Source organism: Vidua chalybeata, chromosome 1 (assembly GCF_026979565.1).
Source record: "Vidua chalybeata isolate OUT-0048 chromosome 1, bVidCha1 merged haplotype, whole genome shotgun sequence".
In the NCBI taxonomy this organism is placed as follows: domain Eukaryota; kingdom Metazoa; phylum Chordata; class Aves; order Passeriformes; family Viduidae; genus Vidua; species Vidua chalybeata.
Window position 1 is genome coordinate 114595124 of NC_071530.1, and position 26496 is coordinate 114621619.

Sequence of the window (26496 nt, forward strand, 5' to 3'; positions counted from 1 at the left end):
ACACAAAAATTGCCATCAGGGTGGAGTAGTTTCAGTGCATCCTATTGTGTGAATTTTCTCCAGTTCTGTAGGAGTGAGAAGAAAATTACCAGAAAAAGATAGTTGCGGGCTAACACCCAAAGCTGAGATAAAAGGAAAAAAAAAGCTTTATGTATGTGATTACACTGACAAGAAGCAGGAATGAATGAAGTGGCATCTTTTCTCTTCTTAATGTTTGTGACTCCTTTATTGAAAGTCATATTACTGTAATAGTAGCTGCTGCATTCTATAGTCGTCCATTATTGGGTCTGTATTCATTGCTACATGTTTAAAGTTGTAGTTAGTGCAAAATGAGGGTTTTCACTTCTACAGTGTAGTAGATTAAGGTAGATAGGGATTCTTTTCAGAAAGCTTTTTGGTAAAATTTTGTGCTGTAAACAGAGTGCCTTGTGCTGAAAATCTTAGCGAACTCTCCAGGCTCTTCAGCTTTGAGAAATCCCAGCCTGTGGACTCTAAGTCTGGATGGATATTCCAGCTGTATGCTATAACACTGCATCCTCCAGAGGAAGACACATGGAGCCTTTCAGCAGGTCATGCCTCTCCACTCCACGGGGTAGCTTTATTGGCTCTAATACTGCAGATTCTTGACTAGATATCATCTGTAATGGGCCTGTATCATTGTGCTCTCAGGTGAAGACTCCTAAATGAAGTTCTCAAAGTTCTAAATTCTACATAGGGTACTGAGACTGTGAGAAGGTACCCCCCAGAATCACTGGATATGTGTGTGAGGAGAGATAAGGGGGTGAGATCCTTTTTTATCCTTTGAAAATGGGCAAGAATTGTACAAGCAGAAGAAACAAAGAGTGCTGTTAGCTAAGGGTAGATGCTCTCCTGCCCCAGTTTAAATCCCAGATGATGTTAGGCTCCCTAGGGCTGCCTAGGGATCAACAGATCTAGCAGATCAGCAGATCTGCTCTCCCTCCTCTATGCCTGAAGCCATCTCCAAGCTATGCTTTTGCATGACAACCAGCAAGTTCCTTTTTCAAAATGCTGATCTCCAGATTTTAGCTTCTGCCTGCGCAGGGTGACAGCCCCAGTCCTGCTCTCCCAGCCACTTCTACTCCAGCTGGGGGACTTTCTGCAAAACTGGGCGCTGAATGTGGAGCTGCCTGGAATATGCAACCAGTGAGTTTGTTGAATAAGACTGAAAAAGAAAGTGTGACTGTAAGCATTTTGGTGACCAGTTCAGGGCTGGTTTTTACTAACTTCCTCCTGTGGATTGCAAAATGCTTTTTGAGGAAATAAGGGAGCAAAAAGAAAAGCAGACAAGTTGGTGATTTTTCTAGCCTCAACTGTGCATGTGTGGACTCTGTAGATTTTTGATATCTGTTAATGAGGGTTCCTTCTTTATCCACAGGCAGCTATTCTCTCTCCATACGAGACTATGATCCGGAGCATGGTGACGTTATTAAGCACTACAAAATCAGGAGTCTAGACAATGGAGGATTTTACATCTCTCCAAGAATAACTTTTCCTAACATCAATGATATGATCAAACATTATCAAAGTAAGTTAAATCATTTAGTGAATTACTTATTAGAATGCAGCCATTATTTCCTGTGAAGGAAAATAAATGGCTTCTTCTTTTGTTACAAAGTTTTTCTTTTTTTTTCCCTAAATAACTTGCATGCATGCATGTTAACAAAGATAAAGTAAAACGAATTGGAACCCAAGTATTGTTACCATAACCAGATCTAGTGCTGGTTGCTCTGTGGCATACCCTTGTGAAATGAAGACTAGCTTCAAAACCGAATTCATCAAACTTAGGGTGATGCGAAGCTATAACAAGAATTGCCTGTATTGTAAATAATATTTTATTTGAGAGTAAATTTTTATTCATAATTATCACAAATACATATAGACTGGTGAATGTTGTCTTGTACCTAGTGTTGAGTGTGAAATTGGTTTTATTTTTCCTGTAAATATGTTTAATTATTTATTTTTAAAGGAAGAAATATTTCCTATACCTCAAAGAAATAAAATTGCACCCACATAGAATGTATACATTTATTTAAAAAAAGAAAAGGTGGGGAGAGGAAGGAACAAGTCCATCTATGTTTCAGCTGCAAAACTGACTTCTCATTCTGCATAACCTCCTGCTGAATAGCTCCAAAATACATTTTTTTAAGTCTTGTACCTGGAAATAAAGACAAGACAAAAAAATGTAGGACATAAAATCACATATTCATTTTTCAAAGACATTCTGAGGACTTGGCCATGAAATTTTTCAGAATAGTAAGATATATGTGCTAGCTGTTCAGCACAGCTGAAAATCTGAGAATTATTCAACATTCATATAAAAGTTATAGCTGGTCAGTGTCTGGAGTAAAAGTAATGTTGACCTACTTATGCTTGCATGCACATCTGTCTGAAACTATGTTGCAAGAAAATTTAATGACAAATTCAGAATACAGATCCCAAACCTGACTGCAATGTGCATCTTAATCAACATAGTGTCAGTAATAAGATCTGATATTGTATTTACTTGGTGCAAATTGTACTAAAACCACTTAATAATCTGACAATAACCAGATGCATGTGATAGTTTTTTATTCAATTTGTCTCTGAATGTGAAATTTCAGATCAGAAGCACTTAAACTTCTGTGAAAGCACCAGAAAGGCTACATTTTCATCATAGCATCTGGTTATTTTGAACATTATTGTGGGCTGGCTAGTGCAATTAAGCAATGTTTGTCTGAAGTCTTACGGCACAGGAGTGTAATGTATTTTGTATTTTGTTTTTTCTTTGAAAACCAGGGCAATCAGATGGCTTATGCAGAAAGTTGGAAAAAGCTTGTATTAGTCCCAAACCTCAAAAACCATGGGATAAAGATGCATGGGAAATTCCACGGGAATCAATTAAATTAGTGAAGAAACTTGGAGCTGGTCAGTTTGGAGAAGTCTGGATGGGTAAGTTTATTCTTTTGAAATGAGTATTTATCTCTGAAGGAAGTGTCATTTCAGAGTCATTCAAAAAACATAGTGGACATGAAGCTGATCCTGTATACTTGTAAAACAGCAAAATCACGCCCAGAATATACCTTCTCTTGAAGAGAGAGGGCTTGTAAAAGGGGGTAGATACCTGACAAGGAAGTGGAACAAATCCTGTTGTGGTCTTTTAAAGGAAAAAAATAGTGAGTAAGCACTGTAATTTAGAAGGTGGAAGACAATAGAGTTTTTTGTTATGTTTTGAGGCAGAAATACAAGATCATAGTAAGATGTGGCTCCTGAATCTCAAAACCAATGAGCCTCTCAGAACTTTGTTTCAAATCAGAAAGTGTTAAAGAATATGAAATAGAAACAGTGGCTTTTAATGAATTGTGGATAGAGATATCATAGTCCATTTGTGAAGAAGATGCCTCCTGCAGTGTAGTGCATGGTACTGCCATACTGGGTGAAAAAAAGGAACAGACTTAACTCAAGAGTGTTGTCTGCCAGTGTGCTGCTCAGAAAGTAGGGGATTTATGTAGTAAGAAGACTAGAGATTGAACAGCCCATAACTTGACTCATCAGGCAAGACCCCAGTAATAAAACAGTCATAAGACTAACAAGTTGTAAACATTAATATATACCCAGCAGAAAATGATAGCATTCATTATTATAACCTGGATAACCTGCTTTATTGCCTTACAAGCAGTATTTCCTCAGCCTCAGTGACTTCTCATTGACAAGGGGCTATGCCCAGTGTCACATTCTGTGAAAATAGTTTAATCATCTTTGAAATGCTATGCCTATTCTGACATCAGAGTATTCTTTTGACTTCCTCATTGCATGATCTGTGTACTATTCATTGCTTACACACTTTTTGCCAGTTAGCATCTTATTTGAGGTAAACTATATCTTCCTCCCAAAGTCTTCATTAAGATGTTTTTTCAGGCCAAATCATTCTCCTAGCCTTTCCCCAGATCTGTTTTTTTGGGATGTTATGTTTAAATAGGAATAAATTTGTTATAGTTTTAATGAAAGAACAGATTATGGTGATGATAGTTATTCATTTTAAGACCTAAGATTCTATAGGCAGAGCATTTCTGAGCAACTTAAAAGTGTATCCCAAAGCTGGCTAGAAGACACAAAGCTGTGAAGGGGTCTCTGATCCATGGGAGTGTGTCAGTCTGACAGGAATGTTATTGCTTTGAAGAGATGCTCTCGTTTAGAAAAGCAAAGCACAGACTGGTGCTGTTTGAGTGGCAAATTAAACAGACTCAACTACAGTGTCAATCAGAAAGCTCTAATTGAGTCTTAGGTGCAATCTTTTGGTATAAATCATGTAAAAAGTGCAAGCAACACATCTCTAATGTAATATAGCCAAATTCAGCCTTTTATCTGCCTTCACAAGAAAAAGTTTAAGAAACCCTCTAGCTATGATATATATGAATGACAATTTAGATACTAGTCAGGATAAGTGTCAACTATTGTGCAGTTATTTCTGCCTAATAAACCAGGGCAACAAATGTTTAACTTACACTGAAACACTGTGGAAGACTTTGTGGTAGGAGCTAATCACCTACTTGAAAATGCAGATCATTTTGGGAAGTGACTACTTCTGCACATATGCGCAGAAAAGAATAAATCTTTAAAAGGTGTTTCTGCTTCAAGATGCTTCCTCTTGTTTTTGTCATTATTTTAACATCTAAACTGGGCCTGAGCCCTATGTCTGAATTGCTGCACTGTGAGAAAAACTAATGTACTGTGAAAGCAATCGCTGCATTTCCTCTTCTTTGCTTTCTTTCTGAAGTGAAAGAAGATGATTTGCATGGCACAGATCCTTTCAAATCAGGAGTATGGTTAATCTTAGAACCAAGGAAGTTCAAGATGGAAAAGCATATTAGGTCAGCTGTGTGGTGCAGGGTGTCAGCAAACTCTGTGTATTGTAATGATCATCCAGGGAGTTATGTAGAAGTACTGAGCAATAATCTGGTTGCTGTGCTCCCCTGATTTGAGAGCTGGTCTTACACTGCCTCCTCACAGAGAACAAAATTATTTTTCAGCCATCATGTGAATTAGAAATGTTGTTCCATGGTTTCATTACTAAATAAATTTCTTCTTGATAAAGGTTACTTAGAATCGTGGTTTCAGAGGGAACAATGTCCCACTCAGAGGAATTGTGCTTATGAGTAAAGAAAGATGTAGAGCTACTGAACAAAATCCAACAAAGAGCCACAAAGATGAGGAGGGCACTGGAGCTTTCTTTTGAGGGAAGGCTTAGGGGGATCTTATCAGTGTATGTAAATAGCTGAAGGAGGTATGCAAAGTGGATGGAGCCAGGCTCTTCTCAGTGGTGCCCAGTGACAGGGGCAGGGGCAACGGGCACAAACTGAAACACAGAAGGCTCCTTCTGAACGCTCTGTGTGTGAGTGCCAAGCACTGGCACAGGTTGCCCAGAGAGGTTGTGGTGTCTCCATTCTTGGAGAGACTCAAAAGCCAACTGGACACAATCCTGGACAGCCAGCTCTAGGTGTCCCTGGGGATGTTGGACATAGATGCTTTCCACAGGTCCCTTCTGTGTTTCTGAGAGATATGGAAATATAGAGATAATGCTGATACTAAAATGTGAAGATATGCAATTATAGCTTTTATGGTCTTTTCTTTTTATTATCTCTATAACTACTTTCTGGGCTTCCATGTGGATATCTACCTCTTGAACAGTTTGGAGGAAATTAATTTATATTATGGAAGGAGTAAGAAAATCCTAGGAACAAAAAGCAGGCCTCCATATGCCTGAAGCACTTGGCTGTGTTCCTGTATGACCTGTGCAGAGAATCTGTTTTATAGAATGGGCAAGCGAATCTCCTCCAGCTCTGAAGCATTGCTTTTACACAGAGAAAAGTTGGTATCAGTTTTCCAGTTTTTTCTATCAATACAAGTGCAATTTTATGCATTTTATAGAGATTTTCTGGGTTTAGGCTACCAAGTTGGTTTTTATGTATGCATTTTGGTCATCAGTTGTGCAGCCTGGGCTTTCTGCCTTCACATTTAACAGGCTGTGCGGAGATGAGTGAGAGATGGAGCCACTGCTGCATTATTCTGTTCTGCAGCTGAATGATGGCTGTAGGAGGTGAAGGAGTGAAGTGCTGATGTGCAATTGGATGCAGAGAAGCTGCTCTTTCTCAGACTCTTTCCCCGTACCTCCTCCAAGAGTAACTGCTCCTGCCATTATCTGCCTTCTAGCAGTGTCATGTCTCCATAGCTCAAACAAGTTGTTCCCAGTATACCCTGCAGGGAATTACTGGAAAAGCAGAGGAAGGAGAAAGATGCATATTAGAGGCTTGTTTACAAAGCTCTGCATCTTCAGTCCTGTTCAGGAATGGTAGGTTCAACCTCACTTGTATATTATAAGTTCATATCACACCTTGGCCTGATTAAGCCCATACAAGAATCCGGGGACAACCTGGCTATGCAAGACACTACTCTGTCAAATAATAGTAATCAACTTCAAAATAAATACCTGAAACACTTTTTTTTTTTTTTTTTTGAGAATTCAATTCTAACATGTAGAGAAGAACATGGCTCATTGTGTAAGACATCATCACACAATCCTCAGACTTTGATGCTATTGCTTGCTTCACATTTGATTTTTAACAGTAGCTAAAACTGCAAAGAGACTGACTTCCTCCCATGGCATTAAAGGTTTTTAGACCATGGAGCTCAGTGCATCTGGGCAGCTACTTTAGTGATGTGATAAACCAGAGCAGCACTGGAAGACCAGGGTCTATGTTTTATGCATTTTTGTTCCTAGTGTGAACTGATATGATGTGAATCATGATGCTTTGTGGTATTAATAATCCATGAAGAGAATTCTCAAGCAGGGCTAAGAGGAAAGTTAACAAGGCAAATGCAGTGATTATAGTGTAGTTTATTAATGAGTCACATCTTGCTTGCATTTCAGGTGTAAAAGATTCTCTTAGTCAATAAGATCTGATGAACATGAGAGAAATCCAAGAGCAGGTATTTCTAGTGCTCTCACCAGCTATTTGTTTTGTACAATACCACCAGAGAGTCAAGGTAGACTTTTTTACAGCAGAAAACCTCAGTATCACAGAGATGCTGTAGTAAAGCAAGCTATCTTTTTTAAAACAAAAGACCTGAGTTTGATGGATATCTTTAGTGAATGTAAAATACTGTTACATATTTAATGTTAAGTGTGTTGGTCATAATTGCTTCACTGAAATAGTTGTATTAATTAGTATGTTCAGTAGAGAATTCAACAAATTGAGAGTGGAGCTCATGCTCTGTTTTAGGGCATGGAATGGAATAGTAGAAATTATAGAAATAATCTTTCTGCTTCTTAAATAGAGAGAAATATTTTATTTTCTGTTTTTCTGATAGTTATAAATCATATACCTGAGCTTTAACAGCAGATTTGACCTGTAACTGTAATTTCTTACTATCAGGTAACTCAGAGAAATGTCTTTGTTATGTTTGACCTGACCATGTTTGGAAAAATAGATTTAATAATCATGCAGGTGAATGTTTTGTGATTGTGGCATAGTGGCTTTTCTCTGGTCATGATCCTTCTTCAAAAAAGATGCAGTGCTCAGAGCAATCACGTAAGATCTGGAAACTAGGTCCTTGCTTTGCCACTGATTTCTTTTGTTGGACAATAAATAGCATAAGGTGGATTCCAGTTTAGAGGTGTATCCATCATGGCAATGATATGGATTGTTGAGAGTAAGGAAATGAGGCTATTTTGTCGAGTCATGAAGGTTTTACCTCTTCTGAGAAATAGTTCTACGATGTTGCAATGGGTATGGTGAGGGATAAAAGTTGCATTTATATCCCTCTTTCTTTTATTTCTTCATTTTTTAAATTATGTTACTTCACAAGATAAGGAGCAGTGCTTGCTACTCTATTTTTTTAATGCTATTTTAACATTTATTTATTGTTTGGCAAACATTAAATCTGAAAATAATTCACTGCTTTTCTCTTTACTGATAGTTGCTTTTTTATATAATTAGAATGTTACATTAGAAGGTTTGGTAAACAGAGAAATGAACCACAGCCACAGTCTCCTTCACTCCTGGCGTGGGCTGTGTGATAAGAAGTTATCATGCTTTAAATCTTGTGCTGAGCACTGCAGGATTGCAGTCCTGGCAGCGTGTCCTTGTCGGTCACAAGAACCTTTTGGCTGCACTTTCCCGTAATGCTCCATCTTGAGCACTAAGGGTTACAGGAAGGATTATAAGCATGAGACTGGCATGCACAAAGTAAGTGTAATCATGGGATTTAAGATACTTCAAAAACTTCCAGCCAGTCCTTGGACTCTATTGTTCTGAGGCAGTTTAAGTGCACATTCATTGAAATGTGCCTTGACCAAGTGTTTTAGGGGCTACTTGAGAATGGAAACTTGGTATGAAGTAAGATTGTTTGTTTGCTCTATTTTTGTTCAGATAACTGATTTCTAAAAATAGGGAATGGATCATTCTCTGCAGTGCTGTATAAGTTGCAAAATAAAAAGGAATTCTAGCATAAATATTTGTGCTACATCTGGCACTTGTTTTCAGCCTCTTAGCTATTCCTGGAATCCAACCTCACCTGCTTTACAAATTCCTGCTCGATGAGACTCTGTGGGCTGCGAGTGACTTCAGTGCACTGATCCTATTCCCTTCTTGTAGGTTATTATCATAACAGTACCAAAGTGGCTGTGAAGACTCTGAAGCCTGGGACAATGTCTGTGCAAGCTTTCCTGGAGGAAGCCAACCTCATGAAAACACTTCAGCATGATAAGCTTGTTAGGCTTTATGCTGTAGTGACCAAAGAAGAGCCTATTTATATTATAACAGAATTCATGGCAAAAGGTGAGAAAAACATTGGATCTGCATGCTGATTTGGGCTGAGGTAGAGGTAATTTTCTTCCCAGTGGGTGTATGGGGCTGTGTTTTGGATTTGTGCTGAACACAGGGCTGATAATACAGAGATGTTTTTGCTATCACTGAGCAGGGTTTACACAGAGCCAAGGCCTTTCCTGCTTTTTGTGCTGCCATGCTGGTGAGGGGGGCTGGGGGTGCACGGGAGGGTGGGAGGAGACACAGCTGGGACAGGTGACCCCAACTGACCAAAGGGATATTCCAGATCTTATGGCATCATGTTCAGTATAGAAAGTAGGGGGAAGAAGGAGGAAGGAGGGACATTTGGAGTGAGAGTGTTTGTTTTCCTGAGTAACCATTTCATGTGATAGGGTCCTGCTCTCCTGGAAATGGCTGAACATCTGCCTGCCCATGGGAAGCACTGAATTAATTCTTTATTTTGCTTTGCTGGTGTGCACAGCTTTTGCTTTTCCTCTTCCTATTAATCTGTCTTTATCTCACCCCATGAGTTCTCTACCTTTTACCCTTCTGATTCTCTCCCTGGTCCCACTGGTGGGGAGTGAGTAAGTGGCTGCATGGGGCCTGGTTGATGGCTGAGGTTAAACCACGACAATCTGCAAGCAATAGTTTAGTGCACTCTTCTGCTTCTCCTAAACTAGCTCCCTTTCTTTTTAAAGAAAGGAATGGTAGAGTTATTTTTGAATGTTCAAATATTAAGGGAAGGAGCACCTATCCTTAAGATGAGCTGAGACTTTAATTTTATGACTCATTACTTCATTTGTGAGAGAAACCATTTTTACAGTTTTCTTAAATGCAGCATTTTCTATTGTTTCTGAATCAGAGGATAACCCCCAGAATAACTCTGGTTCCTTTGACTCCCTAGCTAACTTTTGTTTCTGGTATCATAGCAAGGCAATTAAAACAAACCTTAGGAATTTCCTTATGTGGGACTTGAATTGATAAAAAAGTGTATAATAAGGTGAGTGAGGAATGGTCCTGCAAGGGTGGCTGCACTACTAGGAAAGGACTCTGTAGAGCATTACTGCACAAAATATGCAAAGTTTACTTCTCAGATTATCTTGGGTAGTAGTTTCTCTTGTTTTGCCCTGTTTTCAAACAATTTTGCTGGTAATTTAATGAACAAATGTTGAGGCATTTAGTCTGTATGGCTTGGAAAGGATTGATGTATGTGATTCTCCTAGACAGCTTTCCTGATAGTCCATAGAGTAGGATGCTTATCAAACTCAGCACCATTGAACTGAGGTAGGGTCTCGTGTGAGTTTTCTACAGCCAGGGAAATAGCAAAACTTGAATGTCTGATGTGCTAATTTGGGTGTTCCTGTCATTACATCATACTGTAGTCTACTTAAAAATAAATCAAAATACTTCACTGCATCAGTTTTGTTATCCAGAAAACTGGGGAACCAATGTGATATTTGTTACTGTAATAAGATGCACTGATTTAATCTTTCTCTGTTTTAACAGGAAGTTTGCTGGATTTTCTGAAGAGTGACGAAGGAAGTAAATTGTTGCTTCCAAAGCTAATCGACTTCTCTGCTCAGGTAAAACTTTAAAAATGTGCTCAAAATTATTTTTTTGAGGTTACTTCTCTTAGAGTCTGAAATTCATACTAGGCCACTTTATCCTAAGGATTTTTACATTAAAAAAATGCAATTTACAGATCAGTTTTGAGTAAAAATGGTTAATTGAAAGGAGGAAGTAGATGGAAGAGTTTTCAAAGGGAATATGTGGTTAGGCCTAACTCTTAGATACTGCTGGTGACCTGTTTAGATGGCAGCAGTACCCAGCTGCCTTCCTTTGTGAAAAGGCTGCTTTCAATTTGATCAGCTACAAATTGAAAATGTAAAGACAACTTTGTGAGTTTTTGCTTAGCAGATCCCTTCAGAGTTAATAAATGTGTCATTTTTTTACTTCTTAAGTTAGGTTAACTGGTCAAACTCCTCTTAATCTCAGTGTACTCTTCTTGGTTTCAAATTCTTAGGTAAATTATTGTGAAATAGTGTTTCAGGTACTAGTGTAGACTTAGGAACAAGGATGAATTTTTCAAAATATACAAGTTATCTCTGTCTTAAATTAAATCTGAAGAGAGACTCAGAGTGATTTGTGTGTCAAAGTCTGAATCAAAGCTCCCAGAGCCCAGTGTTTTGTCTTGGACAGTTATCAGAATTAGGTGTCCAGGGAGGCATGTAACAAAAATAGAGTAATAATTCTGCTTTTCCAGGTTGTAATTCATGGTAGTAATGGGTAATGATGGCATTTCTGGTAGGTTATTGTTAACCAGCCTTTTTTGGGGTTGTTTTTTATGCATTATAGTTTACAGATTTTTGTACCCTATTATGTTAATTTGTTATAACTCCTGAGGAAAGATGGGAAAACATTAATAGGCATAATAAAGCAGTAGGAATTGATACCAAAAATCACAATAAGAATATGATATAATTTTTATGTAATTATTGCTATACAAATAATTATAGGATTAGATATTAGGAAGTACTTCACTACCAAAAAAGTTGTCAAGCACAGGAACAGTCTTCCTAGAGAGGTGGTCGATGCCCCAAATCTGTCATATTTTAAAAGTCATTTGGTCAATGTCCTTAATATATGCTTTAATATATGCTTTAATTTCTGATTAAAGTGGCCTGAAGTGGTAAAGCAGTTGGACTAGATGATCACTGAAGATCCTTTCCAACTGGAACTATTGTATTCTATAGTATATTATATATCACATATTGTTATGTAGAGGTTCAATATTTCAAATATAGGTTTTTATTTCACATAGACTCCATGGAAGAGCTAATTTTCCAATAATTATTGGTTTAGTGTGGCTATAGGCTTTTTGCATTTTCTGAACTCTTTGGGCAATTTGTCCTTGAGATTTTATTTTTAGTGGGATAAAAACTTTGTAGATGTGGAAAAACTGCTGGACCCCAGGTTACAGTCTGAAGAGATGAGTAACAGTGGGCAGAAAAGAGGTAGCTTTGAAAATAATGTAAAATTCAAGAGAGAAAAGAATATCTGTGAGCGCTGATGTGAAAGCAGACCTGAGATGTGGAGAGAAAAGCACATGTGGTTTCACAGCAGACCTTTTTATTGAAGTTTGGGATGCTGTGTTCATTTTAAATTTATACTGCAGTTTTAGAAATTTAAGTCTTGAAAAGGGTAATGAACTAAAGAGCAACACTGTGTACAACTTGGGTAAATCACTTCAAGATAACAAGGGTCAGAGATTGTCATTCACAGAGCTTTGAAGGTCACTTCAAATGGACATCACTTGTCACCCTGGTCTGACAGCAACCTCTCACAGCCAGTTCCTGCCCTGGGCCCCAGAGGCCAGGACCTTGTGCTGCACAGGTGATGTGAAAAGTCCCTCTTGTCATATAAGATATAGACCATCACATCAAGAGAAATTCCTGAGACTGGCTTGCAGCCATCCTAAAGGGATGTTCAGGAATGCCTCTCTGAGCATTTCTGGCTGAGGCCCAAACAAAACTTTGGAACAGAGATACTGGGATTTTTCTTACTGAAAGAATTTGTAGGGTCTTTGAGCACATTTGTAAAGAGCCCTTAATGCCACTGTGTGATAACAGGAGTGTGTGGAATAGACTTGCAGGCTGCCTGTGTGTGGTTCCAGAACAGAGATTTCCCTCTGACCAACAGAGGTGTTCCACCAGTCTTCTCTATCTCTGGCAGTCTGAATTAATTGATAGGTCTTTAGGGCAAAAGATGGACAAAAATCTTTTCAGACCTCTGCTAAGGTTGCCCGTGGATCACACTTTTCCTGAATGTAGACTGTGTGTAAAGGAAAGCACAAAATGTGTGTAGTTTTTTGGCGTGACTCTGGTTTGTCCAAATGGAACACTAATTTATTCTTACAAGAAGTGATGTTAACCTCTCTGCAGTGTGAAGGGGAAAGAAATTTTGAGAGATATGTTTCAGGAGAGTTTAAAATTAACATGGAAGGAAGCTTGTGGTGAAGAGGTGAAGATATTATTCTTAGATGAGATCAGGCTGCTTTTTTTTTTCCTTGATGGACACACATGACCTCTTCATTGTTCTCTGATCATACCATTCTGGCAAAGCACTTTGCTTTATCCCAGCTTTTCAGGAACACTGAAAATGCATGAAATGGTAGCTAAGCATTAGCTTTTTTTTTGGCCTCATCCATCTGTGATGTTACAAGACACAGGAGGGATTGGGAATGGGAGAAAGAGAGAGGAGGATGTGGTCTCTGTGACCATTAGCTGGGTAAAGAAGGCAGTTGTACAGGAAACCCCAGCTGAAGCTGATTTTCCAAGTGAAGAGCACTGTGGGTTGTTTGCATTGCCAGGCTGTTGTTTAGTGCTCCACTCTCTGAGCTCATTACACCTTTGCCTTGAAGAGTCTTGAAAAAAATGTGTTTGCAAGAGGTGAAACATTCTGAGTTTGCAAAATGAGGACTGCTCCTCTGGGTGCAATAATCAACTTTTTTAAAGTAAGCATTTTTTCAAGCAAGTAATGAAATACACTCCTGCTCTACTCTACTGACTTAGCTGTCTAGTTAGGTGAACACACCTGCTGGTGGACATTTTTGGCAGGGATAGCTGTTACTGGGTTACACTTACACCTAGTGCCTACCTTAACTTGCAGCTGTGGGTTCTGGGCTTTAGTGGTTTACTTTCTGTACTAATGGTGACGATTTATGAAATTAGATTTGTGGAAAAGATGGCGAAAAAATGCTTGCTAGGAAGGTGGTCCAGCTCAGTTTCTAAAGCAACCTGCTCTCTTGACAGAGCTGAAGGTATCTCTTGGGTTTTAATCAGTGCATATAAATAGGGGCTGGGGGAATTTAATGTTAGCTATGCCCTGACAAAGACAATTTTATCCATTGGAGATGAATGTTATAAGTCTCTGAAATGAGTATGTTTTAAGGGAAACTGAGTTTTGCAAACATATCTTCAAGCACATTCTATCTACATTAGTACAGAGTAGAGCTGTGGCATCTCCCATAGAAGTCTGCACTAGCCTGGCTCCTTCAGTTCCTAAAGCAACTGGAAGTCTCAGGGTTTTACTAGCTGGTTTCTGCCTTGCCTCAGAGGCAATTTAGCAGAAGAGCCTCCAATTCTTTATTTCACATTTCCTGAATTCATAGTTGTTCCTGCTTGATTAGATCTGCTGAAAACATATGACACGAATTCCGCAAACCTTTTGTATGTGCAAACTCTTCCTGCTTCTTATGCAAATCCATTGCCTTCTGTGTAGGATGCACAAGTGTAGTGGCTGTGCTTAGGAAAATTATACCTGGTTTTACTAAACAAACTCATAACTTTCAAAAGGGTCAAAGCTTTGTCCTAAAAACAGTCATTTCTTCTTTCTCATGCAGTGCTGACACTTTCATTAATTCTTCTATGATCTACAGCTTGACTGCCAACTTCTTTCTGTCTTCCAAGGCTATAGTGCCATTGAAATAATAGTAAACTTAGAATAAAATTAAGAGTTTTTTCATCCAGTGTTTTAATCCCTCTCTACCCTCTTTTTTAAAGTCATAGTAGAAAGTCATCCCTAGATTACAATTAATTTTAAGTTTTATTTGGCATTGTGACATTTCCACTGTGTATTCCTTTTCATGCTTCTTTGATTTTTAATGATACACTCTAATGTTCCAGTGCATAATTATACATTACTTTTATAATAATTTTTGTTCCCTGTGAATCTGCTTTAACTATATAGCTGCTTGACTGGGGCAAGAGGAATATGATTTTGCAACCTTTCCTGACTTCACCTTTAGGATAAGCACTGCTGCAAACTGAAAATGGTTATTACACTGATGTATCATTTGAAGATATGTGTCTTTTGCAACAGTTTTCAATGGCCAGATACAAAGGGTCTACACCCTCTTCATAGGCAAAGAGTCATGGGAAGATGAACTGTCTTTTTGAAAACTCTATGATCAAGAAGTATATTTTATTTTATTATGCATCTGGACATTATTGAAAGGTACAGTTATTGAAAGGTTGATCCCAGACCAAAGACAGCCCTGTCCAGATCAATAACACCTCCACAGTCTCCTGGAGGACTTTTTTTTCATTCTTACCCTGAGTGCATAGTTCCTAATACATAGAGATTTGTTTGGGGTTTTCTTGAAAGGATTTAATTTGGTATTTCTAAAAGTGTGTGTCAGTACTTGACTAGAGGTGACTGGGAACTGCACTCTTGGCAGTAACAGTTGAGCAGTGTAGGCAGAATTCTCTTTTAAAGGCCACAAAACATATTCCTGAAGCCCAAATTAGCTTTCCCATTCTGCACCCGAATAGTTACATGTAGCTGAGCAGTCTTGACAGGTACCAATGATCATTAAAAGAGAGGGAAAAAGGCTTTAATTTTCTTTTGTTCATATGAATTTCTCTAGCATTAACATTTCATTTGGCAATGAAAACCCAACAATAATCATTAGAAGCTATCATGTGGGCTCTGGCACCCATCTCAATCAAAAAAATCTCAATTTTTTTCTTCTTTTCCTATAAGCAAAGGTTTAACATGACCAGATGTGTGAATTCAGTTGTTTGGTCACTGTGTTTCCTCTCCTTTGCTGATTCAAAATTCCTTGCTGTTAATTTTTTCCTACTTTGGAATTTTCTGCATTTAGCAGTGAATCTAGCACAAATAAGAGGAAATAAAATCGTCTTTCCAATGGCTTCTCTTTGTTGGACTTGGAAACTGAATATCACAATCACAAATGTTTCTTTTGTGAAGTGATTCTTCATCCCCTATCCAGCAGTTCACCCAAATGTTACATCTGTGCAGGGAAGAAGGAGGGAAGCTGATTCCTTTGTGGTGTTTGATTTATTTTTGGCGGCATTACCAGACCTGTCTGCATTTTGGGGGTATCTGCCATGCTGGCCAGTCCAAACTCAGCATCAATCTTACAGCAAAACCTTCCCATTCATCTCTGCTTCCTTCTCAAACCCATGTAAAAGCATGGGGAGCAGAGAGAGGCAGAGCGGACTCTAAATTAAATACTGCTCTTCCATTGTGACTGTAAGCCCCTAATAAGACTCTCTGTGGCAATTATTCACTAGTAGCTACTTCCTTCATTAGTAAATGTTTTACTTATTTCTAGAAAATGTGAAATGCAGGCGTTGCTCGTTCTCTTCATCAGACTTTCTTCTTGGTTTAGTGTGAGAACCCCCCTGCACTGTACAAGGGCAGTGTCACACTTCTCTGAAGAATGTATCTGACTGTAACAAGGGGTTTGCAGTGGAGGAAGTGGGAGGGCAAGTGGCTCTATTTTTCCATTGCTTAAACCGAAAAAGGGGAACAAAGACTGTGTCGTTTTGTGTTGTAAGAGGTGGCAGTGTGTGCCTTGGCAGTACCCCCTGGGGACTTTTCAAAAACGAATAAGCAGAAGTGATGTTCATGTTCTCTTCAAGTTTGGTCAGCTGCTCTGCCTGCTTTACTGCACAGCTGAAAGGAGCACCTCAGGAGGAGAGGTGAAGATGTCAGGGACTGGCACTGGTGAAGGACCCTCACTGCTTTACTGCTGCTCCACTGGCAGATCTGAGGGCGTGGGTGTTCCCCAAATCATGTGGCCAAGAGGGGTCTGTCACCCCCCACAGGCATTCCAGAGAGGTACCTGTGGCACAGGAGGAACCTTGACTGGGAATGTCCCATCACCAGTCTCACAAGAAAGATAAAAACTGATGGCTTCCAAAGACAGGGTTTCTTTTTTTCTTAACTCCGCTCTAAACTTTTGGACAGAATACAGTCTACACATCAGTTTTATTACTCTAAGTTTAGAAACTATTATTTCAGTTTGTTTTCTTTTTTTTTTTTTTTTTTTTTTTCCCTGAAAAGGAAAATGTTCTTCAGGAAAAAAAAAAGAAAAAAAAAAGATAGTCTGGAAAAAAATCATCCCCTCTGCATATTTTTGAGGTTATTAATTCTCTTTCATTTGGTTTGGAAATCAATTTGGTCTGCTGAAATGCAGATTATATTTACTTATGATACTATCTGAGAGCTGGATAGTTGCCAAAAACTCCTCATGTTTGAACAGGTATGTGTTGTTGTAGAAGAAAATTCAGTTGTTTCCCCTATCTTAGTAATTGCTTCCTAATTGTCCAGGCTTATACTGGGTAGATAGAAAGTTATTGGGTTTTTTTAACTTTCTCTGTGCTGTTGCTTTATCAGTACCTGCTTCATCAGAACACCTGTATCCTAAGTCATTAATTCCTTCTATTTTCTTAGTATTTAGAAAACAAACTGGTTAATAATTTTGGAAAGAGGATATTTTAATAGAAATCTTAAGGACATTTTATTCAAGATTCTGTTTCAGGAAATGTCTTCCATACGTCTCTAATCCTGCCAGCTGTTATTCACCCAAATAATTCTTTCAGAGCTACTGTAAGCAGTGTTTTGCAGGACTGGATCTGTGCATAGGTTTTCCATGGCAATTCCCCCTTTTCTGGCTTCCATCTAAAAAATTCTCCAAAGACACCAATAATGAATAAATGGATGTGGCTTTGCTGATACCTTTGAAGAAAGAAGGATCAGACCTGCTAATGGAGCTCTATGGTATTGAAATATCAAAATAGTTGTTCTTTTGGTTACAGATTGCAGAAGGGATGGCATACATAGAGAGAAAAAATTATATCCATCGAGATTTGAGAGCAGCGAATGTTCTGGTTTCAGACCTGCTGATGTGCAAAATTGCTGATTTTGGACTAGCAAGAGTGATAGAAGACAATGAATACACAGCAAGGGAAGGTATGTACTTTTATTTTGGTCTTTAAAGCTTCTGCCTCTGGGAGGCAGTGAGGCTGTATAGAACAGAAATATGGTCACCAAGGATAGGAAGTGCTGTAACAGCTTCCTAGGGGCAGCATTCTAATGCCAACAACTTCTAAAATGAGTAAAGGAAACAAATAACCTTTCTGTGCTGCCCAAGCTTTCTGACAAGTTTATTTTAAATAAATTTGAAAGACAAGGACAACCTACAGTATTTAACTGCACACAAATTTTTCCTAAATTGAAAAAAGTAATTGCATAGTCTCAGCTTCCATCTCACAGAATTAAAGGCCAAGAAACTGTGATCTTATATTCTCTTAACATCCTTAAGTGCCTCATGGACCTCCTTTCACTTAGGGAAAGGAAGAAACCCTAGCAGGTGCAGTTGCTGGTAACAACAAAAACTTTAGCAGAACCGGTTACCTTTGGAAGCTGTTTGAGGAGCTGCAGCATTAATTTGCAGGTTCAGCAGCATAGCAGGGAAGGCTGGGTCATGTCCCTGTTCAGCACATGGGTGGGAGGTAACAGGGCCAGGACTGGCCAGAGGAAAAACATGCTATGAAAGGTGTATTTCTGGGTTTTGCCATGGGTGTTTTGCTAATGTTGTCAAGGATCCTTTCAAGAAGTGCATTGTTGGTTGTAGTGAAAAGTTTTTATTTTTGCTTCCATGCTTAAGCATAACTTTCCAGAGTGGTTTGTTAGCTGGCTTTGCCCTTCTCCTTTTAAAGACACTGCCTCAGATTTTCACAGTCTGGATGGATACTCTGGTAACGTAGGTGAGAGGGGAAGAACTAAAATATGAAGAAAGAGAACAACGCACCACAGCTGAGATTAAAGGAAGATGAGCTATTCAGCAGGCACTGAGTTATAGCAATTCAATAGATCAGCAGGAAGGGTCTGATTAAGCAATTTTCAGAGGTACAGACCCATATCTGTGGGTTTTAGCTAGCTCTGGACATTGTATATTGATTAAATTAACTTCTCAGGTTATAAATTTTCTATGTCAAGTTTCTTTGATGTGTTTTCTGCTATCAGAAAAGTTTCCTAGCTCACCTGGTAGCCAGAATGTTAGAGCAGGCTAAAAAGGGCTTAGAGAGCCTCTGCTTGTATTACTCCTCATTGTCAAATGAATTAATGTAGTATTCCCAAAAAAAGGCTGCCTGAATGTTTTTGTTTAACTGAAGTTTGCTTTTATATGGCAAATTCTGGAATTTGTTAGTTCAATATGAAAGACAGTAATTTAAGATATGACTTTTTAAGGTATGTCTTGCTACTTCTTTTGCATCTATGGCTGAATGTGAAATGGATTAAAGTGGCTATTTGAGACTGTATTTTTTTTTTTAGGTGCAAAATTCCCTATTAAATGGACAGCACCAGAGGCAATTAACTATGGATCTTTCACTATTAAATCTGATGTGTGGTCATTTGGGATTCTCCTGTATGAAATTGTTACATATGGAAAGATTCCTTATCCAGGTATGGGCCTGTGGTTTTACTCTGCATTTATACTTTGGTGCTAAAAGGCAAAGAAAATATTCAGGGAAAGAGTTGGCATCTGACAGTAGTGACACTGATGATTGGAAAAATGTCTTACAGGTAATCTTACTGCTTTGAAAACTTAGTCACTGTATGTTTAAGGCACATGCCTCTCCAGGGCAAAATTGTAGCAAACAGACTAATGGCACCATGGGTATATAGTCATTTTTGTATGTTCTAAAGGTGTTCCAACTGCAGCAAATGCAGATCCTGCATTTATGACATCCCTGTTTTGTGGACAGAAGCACAGTCCCATGGCGAGGATGCAGTGCTGCAAGTTCTAACAGTGCTCTGTAGGCTGCTGGGGATTTTAATAACATAATATGTGAAGATACTAAGAAAGCAAGTTTTCACAAGCAAATAGGCTGTAATAATTTGTCAGTGCTAGCTAGTCTAAATAAATATGAAAGCAGACCCTAAAGCAGTGTTGTACCACTAGGAATGTTTACTGTTTGTTGTTCCATACAGTCAGGAGGTGTGCACATCAAATGGAGCTGCATTGGGTAGCTGTGAGATGGTCATGTGCTTCATGCTTCATTTTTCATTGTTAAACAAAATATATATTAATGTTTCCAGCACACAAAGACACCTTGTATGAAGGGTTTTTTTTATGCACATAAAATTGTTCCAACTCAGGCATAGATGATTAATTCTGGGCAATAGATCGCATTCATTTAAGCTTACTGAGGTTAAGGGAAATTGCCCTAAATTCCCTTCTCTTGTGGGCAAATGGGGAAAGTTACAGCCATGTTCACGTACACTGCACATCTCACAGGCAGAGTAACTTCTGAGAAGAACCTTGGGATCCTGACAGGAAAGGGAGACCAGATATTTCATCCAAGCAAAGCTTTCCCAGTGCCTCCAGTGCAGCAGCTCTTGCTGTTTAAACAGTGAAAACATTTTCACCACTTTATGAGCAGCTGGAATTCTGCATCCTGAACTGCCAGAGATAGTCAAGAGGCAGTCCCAATCCCTGAAGTGACAGTAGGCTGAACACCTCTGGAAATAGGCAGGTGGGAAATCCCATAAGACTCGGGCAGTGGGAAGGAGGTGGTGGCAGCCCACTTTACACTGCTATGGAAGAACCTAGTGACTTTCCATACAAGAGGTAGAGCCAAACCAGACATTCTCATGGCACAGTTCTAGGCCAGGAAAGCACTTAAGCTCGAGACTACCTTTTAAACTTCATGAGGTGATAGGGTTGCTTGCACAGCTGGGTGCTCTGGGTCAGTTTGTAGGTAAAGGTTATGAAATACTTGACAGCACAGCAGGTCCTCCCAAAGCTCTTCTTAAACAGTGCTCATGTCCCAGGGAAGGATCAGAAGGGAGATGTGTGCAGCCAAGAAATGCATGGCTCGTCCCACAGTCAAGATACCTTTTTTTTCCTCATTAGCACTTGCCTGTGTGTACAGACAGCTCCTGCACTGAGCTGGGCTCACAAGATTATTTCTGAAGAATTTCTGCTTAGAAAATGGTCCTTCTCAGAGCAAACCTACAAGGTCACCTGGAAACCAGCACTACAAAATACAAAATACCATCCAACACTTAATTCTGCAGCTAAATCTGCTCTCTCTTTACCTTCATAAGCCATATCATGGTTTTATTCTAAGAACAAAGTCAATCTGTACAGCAGACGTGGTACTGCTGCACTGCTGCAGGAAAATCTTCTAGGGGAAGTCTGGGCAATATTTTTTTAAATGTGGGAACACTTTTATGAGCACCATAAATACTCCGTGCACGGTGGATTCATTTATCAACAGGCAGGTACATATGGAAGGCTCTTGGCTGCATATTAGAAGATTTTAATATTGCAGCTATTTTATTTTGATATTTACAGGTATTGCTTGCATTAAAATGGATGAGAGATATATATCTATTTTAAATAGAAGTATAAATTGAAATAGCCTGTTAGACTGAAAGTTGATTCTGAGCACCAGAATCACAGCAAAATACATGGGTGACCAATCTATTTTACACAAGAGATGTGACAGATTTGGGCAAATTTCCCCAGCATGGCAATAGTAACCTGGTGATAGGCTGTAACCAGTAGCCACTGGCAGAAACAGTATATTGATTTTTCACTTCTAGTAGGAATAAATAATATATTCAAAATAATATTTTCAGTTATTAACCAGCTCTAGCAACCAGAGTATTCAGCATATAGCTGCATATGAAACAGTTGGCGTTGACATTGGCAAATAGCTAATACCTGTACTCAACTTGGTAGGAAGCATTTCTAGCCAAGAAACTTGGAGCTTTTGTGATCTTTGTTCATAAATTGTAAATTCCAGCAGCTGTTTCTCCTCCTGAGAAACTCAAAGCCATTAGGGGAACTAGAGTTTCAGGAACTACCTCTGAAATATAAACCAAGTTCTGATTCTCTGGGCACATAAGTTGAATTGGTAGTTAAAACCTAATTTCTGGGTGATTACATAGTATGTCAATACTGGCAACATCCATAATTGCATCCCAGTTATGCCTGCCATTCTTCACAAGGTATGACCCTTTCTGTACAGCGGGATCCTTCCTTCATATCACTCTGTTCACATCATTTCCCAGGCCCTAACGACAAGAAATATGTCTTTGTGAAACCTAACAAGTACCACAGCATAAATTAACGGGCATGTACCAAAACTTTAGCATTCAAGAGGGTGTAAGTGTGATAAATACATATGTGCAATACATTTCTGTTACTGATTAGGATGTAGATATGGTAAGACAGGTAATTCTTTAGCTACTAAAAGAAAAAAGTTGAAACAATTTTAAGAAAGTAAAGTTAAACAAGTAGTTATTTTGAGAACACTGTTTGGACTGTGTGTAACCATTTCTGTTTTAAATAAAACCCCAAACACATGGAAGTATGTACATTACATATTTACTATGGGATACTGATAAAAGTCTTTTCATTTTTTGCTTCTGAACTCAAATGCATTAAACAGATAGTTTTCCTGCAGGGTAGCTAAAACACAGGCTTTGTCCTTAGCATTCACAATGTGACCATCGGTCCTGCAGACAACAGATCTAAGCACAATCCTATGAAGTGCTTAAACCCAAAAAATCATCTCCATTCTGCACAAAAGCCCGGTAGCAGCAGTCTTCACATAGCAGCACGGTTAACTAAGATTTTGTATGGTAGGAATAACTGTTTTACTGTATATATTATATACAATCCATTTCTTGAGGTCCAATCACTGTTCTCTATAAAATGCTTTATTGACTTTCTTCCTGTATTTAATTTGTCTCTATATAGCAGTAATTCCTTATTCTGTGACAACATGCCCTTCCCCTCCTTTGAAATACTTATTTTCTGCACATGGACAGTATTAGTTCAGGAAAACTTTCCTTCTCCTTCCAAAGAGGAACTGAAAATACAAAAGATGTGCCCAAAGTAAGCACTTTGATCCAGACTCAGATTACATGGCTGAGGGTATTTTTGGAAAAGCTTGAAGCCAGCAAGCTTGAGCTGAAGTCAACTATATGAACTATGGTCATCTTGAATAATCCAAGTAGTTATGCTGGATAAAGTTGTCATTTGGTTGTAATTCAAATGTGTCCTTACTTGCCAAGTGGCTCAACCCACAGCCATAGCAGTCAGATCATACATACAAAGGTCTGCAGAGTGTGCAGCAACAGAGCTGCACCAAGGATTCAGGGAGCACCACATCTGCATCTCCACTCTTGACCTTGCTCAGAGCAGGAGCCATCCTCCCTCCTCTCAGCCAAGCAGAGCTGCTCTCCCTGCACCTCTGGGGAGCTGGTGTGTGCAGGAGACTGTCCTGCATTGACCTGAACAGAGGCTGAATGGCCTGAGAAAACCTGGAGAAACTGTAGACTTGGGCAGAACTGCACCACATGGAGCATTTAGCCAGAGGAATGGCTGAGAGCTCTGGGATACCCTTCTCAAAAGGGAAAAGCTTTCTCTGGTGAGTGTGAATCTCTAGGCTGAATCACAGGTGCTTCCTGCATGCCCAGCCACCAGAACAAACAGTAGTCACTGAGTGCAGAAAAGAGTCTGTGCCAGAGAAGGTAATGCAACCACTGGGATGATTAGATTTGCAGAGGAAGGGACAAGGCAGGTTTTCTGAGTAGGAAGTGGTGAGCCTAAAATAGCAAAAGCTGGCCTTAGCATAGCTGACCTTCTGAGAGTAGGTGTTGAAATTGTTCTGTGAACCAATTTCTCAAAGGTTTGATAAAGTGGGGAGGGGTGACAGGAAGTAAAAAAGGGGGGAGAAGGATGGAGCCTAGAGCAGGACTCTCTTATGTGACATTAGCTGGATGTGAGATACAGGATCCATTGCTGGTACTTACAGTTCTTATCCTCTGAAAGAAAACCATAACAGGGAAAAAAAGCAAAGCTCGGCGTAGCTGGCAAGATGGTTTTGCATGACAGGAATAGGACCAGAGGGGAAATTGCCTATTACAAGTAATGATTTCATAAGTGACTGTCCAGTATCTTGCAATCAGGAGCATTTACACAAAAGCTGATGTAGAAGAAATCTTGAAAGTTTTGGGCAGGCTGACTGGCAGTGTGGTTAAACAGGGAGGCTGCTCTCAATCTCAGGATGGATAGGTCTCCAGCAAGCAGAACAGCAGCACTGCAGCTAGAGATGAAGGCTGGTGCCAGGGCAGGCTTTTGCTGGGAATCACACCACCACAGGAAGCAAAATAAATGGGGACAGTACTGGTCAGAAGAACGGAACAGAGATGGCTCTGGAGACAAGAATTCGGATTTTTCCCACAGTCTTGTTAGACTTGGCACTAAAGAAGTTGTGATGCTCAGCTGCAGAAATGGAAATGTTCCCACCAGGATTTACAGACCAAGTTGCTCATTGCTGGTGCACACCTCAATCTTGTTTATTGAACTTATGCTAGGAGCCACCTTTAATAAGTAGCAAAAGTATTATACTAGTGGGCGAATATCTTTAGAATGAAGTAAAAAAAAAAGAAAAAATAATTTCTCTAATGGAGAATGGAGGTAATTTCATCAAATCTTTCTTTGTTTTTTATTGCAGGTATGAGCAATTCTGATGTGATGGTTGCTCTTCAGCGTGGGTACCGAATGCCACGCATGGAAACCTGCCCAGCTGAGCTTTATGATATCATGAAAACGTGCTGGAAAGACAAAGCAGAAGAGAGGCCAACCTTTGATTACCTACAGAGTGTGCTTGATGACTTCTACACAGCAACAGAAGGGCAGTATCAACAACAGCCATAGAACAAAGAACACTTCTTCTATTGCCATAGATCATTGGCACAGACTGTCTTTAGAACAGACTGCTCAAACCAGTTACTTCATGCATTCAGATGTCTTAACTGAGTGTGGAAGCTGAAAGAATAATTCTGCAGAGAAATAATGTTTTTATTTGGTAAAAACAGTTCCTCTAAAGCTTCAAGTTCTCCTTAAAGGCTCTGTGTTTTGCATCTGTAGAAACACCCCAAAGCAAACAGGCTTTTTGGGGTGGGGAGGGAGAAGGAAGGAAAGCAATCATCCCCTGGTACAGCTTGACAAGATCTTCTTAGGATCTAAGTCATGCAATATATTACAAGGAGACCTTGATTAAAGAGTTGAGAGGATGCATGAACAGCTGTTTTCAAAACAAAAAGTCACAAAGGAGAACTTACAGATTTAAGACATGGTGATGTTCTTAAGTCATCTTTTTTGAAATACAGCATATTGCAAAAATTATTTTTATATCCTTGTTATTTCACATTAGTGTTAGGCATATTGTCACCTCATGTAAGACTTTCTAAACAGGGTCAAGCTTTCCTTTGATGAAGAGTTATGTATGTAATTCTTTACACTGAAAAAAGTTCTGATTTACTGCTGCAAAACCCTAAATTTAAAATCATTTTCAAAGCATTACAAAACCATCAGATGCAGAAGTGCAAGATGAACACACATGGCTGCAGACGTGGCAGCACACCTCACTCTGTGTTCAAGCTTCAGCTTCCCATAAGGCCGAAGTCATCATCTGAAGTCCACGGAAAAGCACAGGATTTTGAAGGAAGCTAATACTTTCAATGCAGTTGCTGAAAATATTACCAGTGAAAATATTTTAATCTTCATTTTTAATCCTCTGTGGTTATTCAAGAATATACCTTATATTTTTGCTGCTTTAATCAACTAACCTTAAATCTGTTTGAAAGCTAAAACTAGCTCTAGCACTGTCAAAAACAATTTGTGAAAACATGCAATAATGTATCAAGTTACATTGCAGTGACACTGTCATTTGTTGCTTAGTATTACAAATCTAATTCTCAAAGTGAATGCAAGTTGCTGTGCTCTTTACATTGAATTCTTCTATCAAATTACTTGCCCAAACAGATGAGCTAGTGCACTTGCAACGTAACCACAGCACGGCATAGATTACTTCTTTTTCAAAGTGACACTGGTTCTTACAACTGAAACCCAGTACACATCCTTGCCATCCTTCAGCCCAATTATTTAGGCAAATGGTACTTTGCAGAAGCTTAAAACCTTTCTGAGAAAGCTTCAGTGTGCCTGCAGTTGAAGCTCAGCAGAGAAGTATTCGTGGCTTTTCTTTTCCAGTGGCTTCCTTCAGTCAAACTGTGCAGTTTAAACAGACTATCAGTTAAATATGTAAATAGTTTCTATTGTATGGTGATTTTTAATTTTAATAAACACTTAATCTGAAGCTAGTAGTGTGGTAGTAATTTGAGATAAAACAAACAGCCAATGTTCTATTCCGTGATAGCTTCATGTGGAACAGGGGAATCTCTGATTATCATCACTACCAAGATTAATGGACTCTGCTTTCCTTACACCTTTGAGAAACTGAAAAGGACAAAACCCACCATTTTTGCATCCTTCTTGTGGTTTCTTATGATCCTGGAGGGCATGAAGAGAAGGACCAATCCTCAGCTGTTCTTGCAAACAGCTTCCTAAAAGCCTTTAACATAATAGCTACACTGTGCTTTAGCAACTTTTGGGAAAACATTAACAGTTCAGTACTGGCCAGTAGTTCACTACAGGCTTCATTTTATTTTAAGGCTGAAAAAAAAAAAAAAAAGAAGAAAGGTCAGAAAAAAAGCTCAAGATAATGTAACTTTGCCTTTCAAACCATTTCCTGTAGCCAACCAAAGAGCTCTGGGAAGTAAGAGGGAACATAGAAAGAACAGTTTCTCAGGGAGGAGGAGGTTATAGTTAGTGTTACATAAAGTTGCTAGACAGGCTGCCAAGGTGTAGCACGAGGTAGTTTGAAATGGTATTATGGAAATTTTCCAGTATTAGCCCATTCTGATGATTTTTTTAACTTCTGTTGTAATTGCTTTTCCTAAAGCAATTTGTACATAACAGCTTTCTTATTCAAGAGAT

At 39.0% G+C, this 26496-nt stretch overlaps 1 protein-coding gene across 5 annotated transcripts in view; it reads left to right on the plus strand.

Annotated features, from left to right (window-relative positions):
- Nucleotides 1-25816, plus strand: part of LYN (LYN proto-oncogene, Src family tyrosine kinase) — a 50061-nt gene extending 24245 nt beyond the window's left edge. For all 5 annotated transcript variants that reach the window (XM_053951071.1, XM_053951053.1, XM_053951062.1 and 2 more), the window contains 7 exons: nucleotides 1397-1546; nucleotides 2797-2949; nucleotides 8652-8834; nucleotides 10329-10405; nucleotides 17450-17603; nucleotides 18969-19100; nucleotides 24173-25816. In XM_053951071.1, the coding sequence (XP_053807046.1) occupies nucleotides 1397-1546; nucleotides 2797-2949; nucleotides 8652-8834; nucleotides 10329-10405; nucleotides 17450-17603; nucleotides 18969-19100; nucleotides 24173-24375 (1052 nt within the window). In that variant the 3' untranslated portion in view covers nucleotides 24376-25816. The remainder of the gene's footprint in view (nucleotides 1-1396; nucleotides 1547-2796; nucleotides 2950-8651; nucleotides 8835-10328; nucleotides 10406-17449; nucleotides 17604-18968; nucleotides 19101-24172) is intronic.
- The last annotated feature ends 680 nt before the right edge of the window (nucleotides 25817-26496 follow it).